This window comes from Octopus bimaculoides, chromosome 9 (genome assembly GCF_001194135.2).
Source record: "Octopus bimaculoides isolate UCB-OBI-ISO-001 chromosome 9, ASM119413v2, whole genome shotgun sequence".
Lineage (NCBI taxonomy): Eukaryota > Metazoa > Mollusca > Cephalopoda > Octopoda > Octopodidae > Octopus > Octopus bimaculoides.
Genome location: NC_068989.1, coordinates 42,453,466 through 42,454,811, shown reverse-complemented (window position 1 = coordinate 42,454,811; position 1,346 = coordinate 42,453,466). Strand labels below are relative to the sequence as shown.

Below are 1,346 nucleotides of genomic sequence, written 5' to 3'. Positions count from 1 at the left end.
ACCACTCACGACTAGCTAGCGCGGACGCGCGACTGCGCGACCGTGCTGCTTTAGTAGTACCGTGTGTGTGTGTGTGTGTGTGTGTGTGGTGCGCGGTGGGTCACAGATAGAAGATACTGGAACATGGATTTGTTCATTCAAACAGGAGTCACCTGAAGTTAAATGATAGAGGTGCGGGCAAGTGGGAGAGAGAGAGAGAGAGAGAGAGAGAGAGGGGGAGCAGACAGACGGACAGACAGAACGGGTATACAAAATACGTGGAACCTACCTGCTCTCCGTTTTCTTCACTTCCTCGGCAGCCGACTTAACAGAATCCAAATCAGATAAATCTAAATCCAGGACTGTGATGTTATCGTTTCCCGTTTCTTGCTTGATCTCCTGGCAGGTCGCCTCAGCTTTCTGCCGGTTGCGACAGGCCAGAATAATCCGTGCCCCATAAGTAGCGAGTTCAAAGGCAGTGGATTTACCAACTCCCGATGTGGCACCAGTTATCAGAACTGTTTTGCCGTCCAGTCTAACCTCCGATTTGTATTGCAGAGACTTTGTGTTATCTAACAGAACGAAGTATATGACGGTCAAGAGACCGACCAACAAAGCGACTAAGATTAATAGAAATATCATATTGAGAGAGAAATTATTAAAACTACTGCGAAGTAAAATCAAAATTCAGGAGCCTTCTCTTCTGTGTTGTACTACAAACGCGCTCCCCACACAATTTCTGACTGAGCTTTTCACATATTATACGCTATTTATAGACACACATGTATTATCTATATGTATGTATGTACGTATGTATGTATGTATTTATGTATGTATGTGTGTATTTATGTATGTATATCTATCAGTTTGTATATGTGTGTCATTGAAAGCAAGCGACAAAATATAGTTATATTTCTAAACTACGTCCTACTTATTATTAATTGATCAAAACTTCGGCGCTTCCACAATAACGGAAAAGTTTGTCTAAAACTTTTTGTTTAAAACTTCTACACACATACAAATATACATGCAGACAGGCCTGTGTCTGTAGTTGTGTGAGAGTGTGTGTATGTGTGCGTGTGTGTGTGTGCGCGCGTCTGTGTGCGTGTACGTGCGTCTGCGTCTGCGTCTGCGTGTGTGTATTCCGTCCGGAAATAAATTCCTTCAGACTTTTACTACTACTACTACTACTACTACTACTACTACTACTACTACTACTACTACTACTACTACTGCTACTACTACTACTAATACTACTACCACCGGTAGGAATAGTATTGTAGTTGCTGGTGTGCGTTTCTAGTTCCCTAAATCTTAACTTTCTTTGTCTTAGAATTGACCTCAGTCAGATTATATATACATAAATA

The 1,346-nt window shown here is 41.8% G+C and overlaps 1 protein-coding gene across 1 annotated transcript in view; it reads right to left on the bottom strand.

The window, feature by feature from the left end:
- LOC106870303 (retinol dehydrogenase 13) overlaps positions 1 to 1,139 on the bottom strand; it is a 56,853-nt gene extending 55,714 nt beyond the window's left edge. The window contains exon 1 of the mRNA XM_014916328.2: positions 269 to 1,139. Coding sequence (XP_014771814.1) covers positions 269 to 621 — 353 coding nt within the window. The 5' untranslated portion in view covers positions 622 to 1,139. The remainder of the gene's footprint in view (positions 1 to 268) is intronic.
- Positions 1,140 to 1,346: the final 207 nt, after the last annotated feature.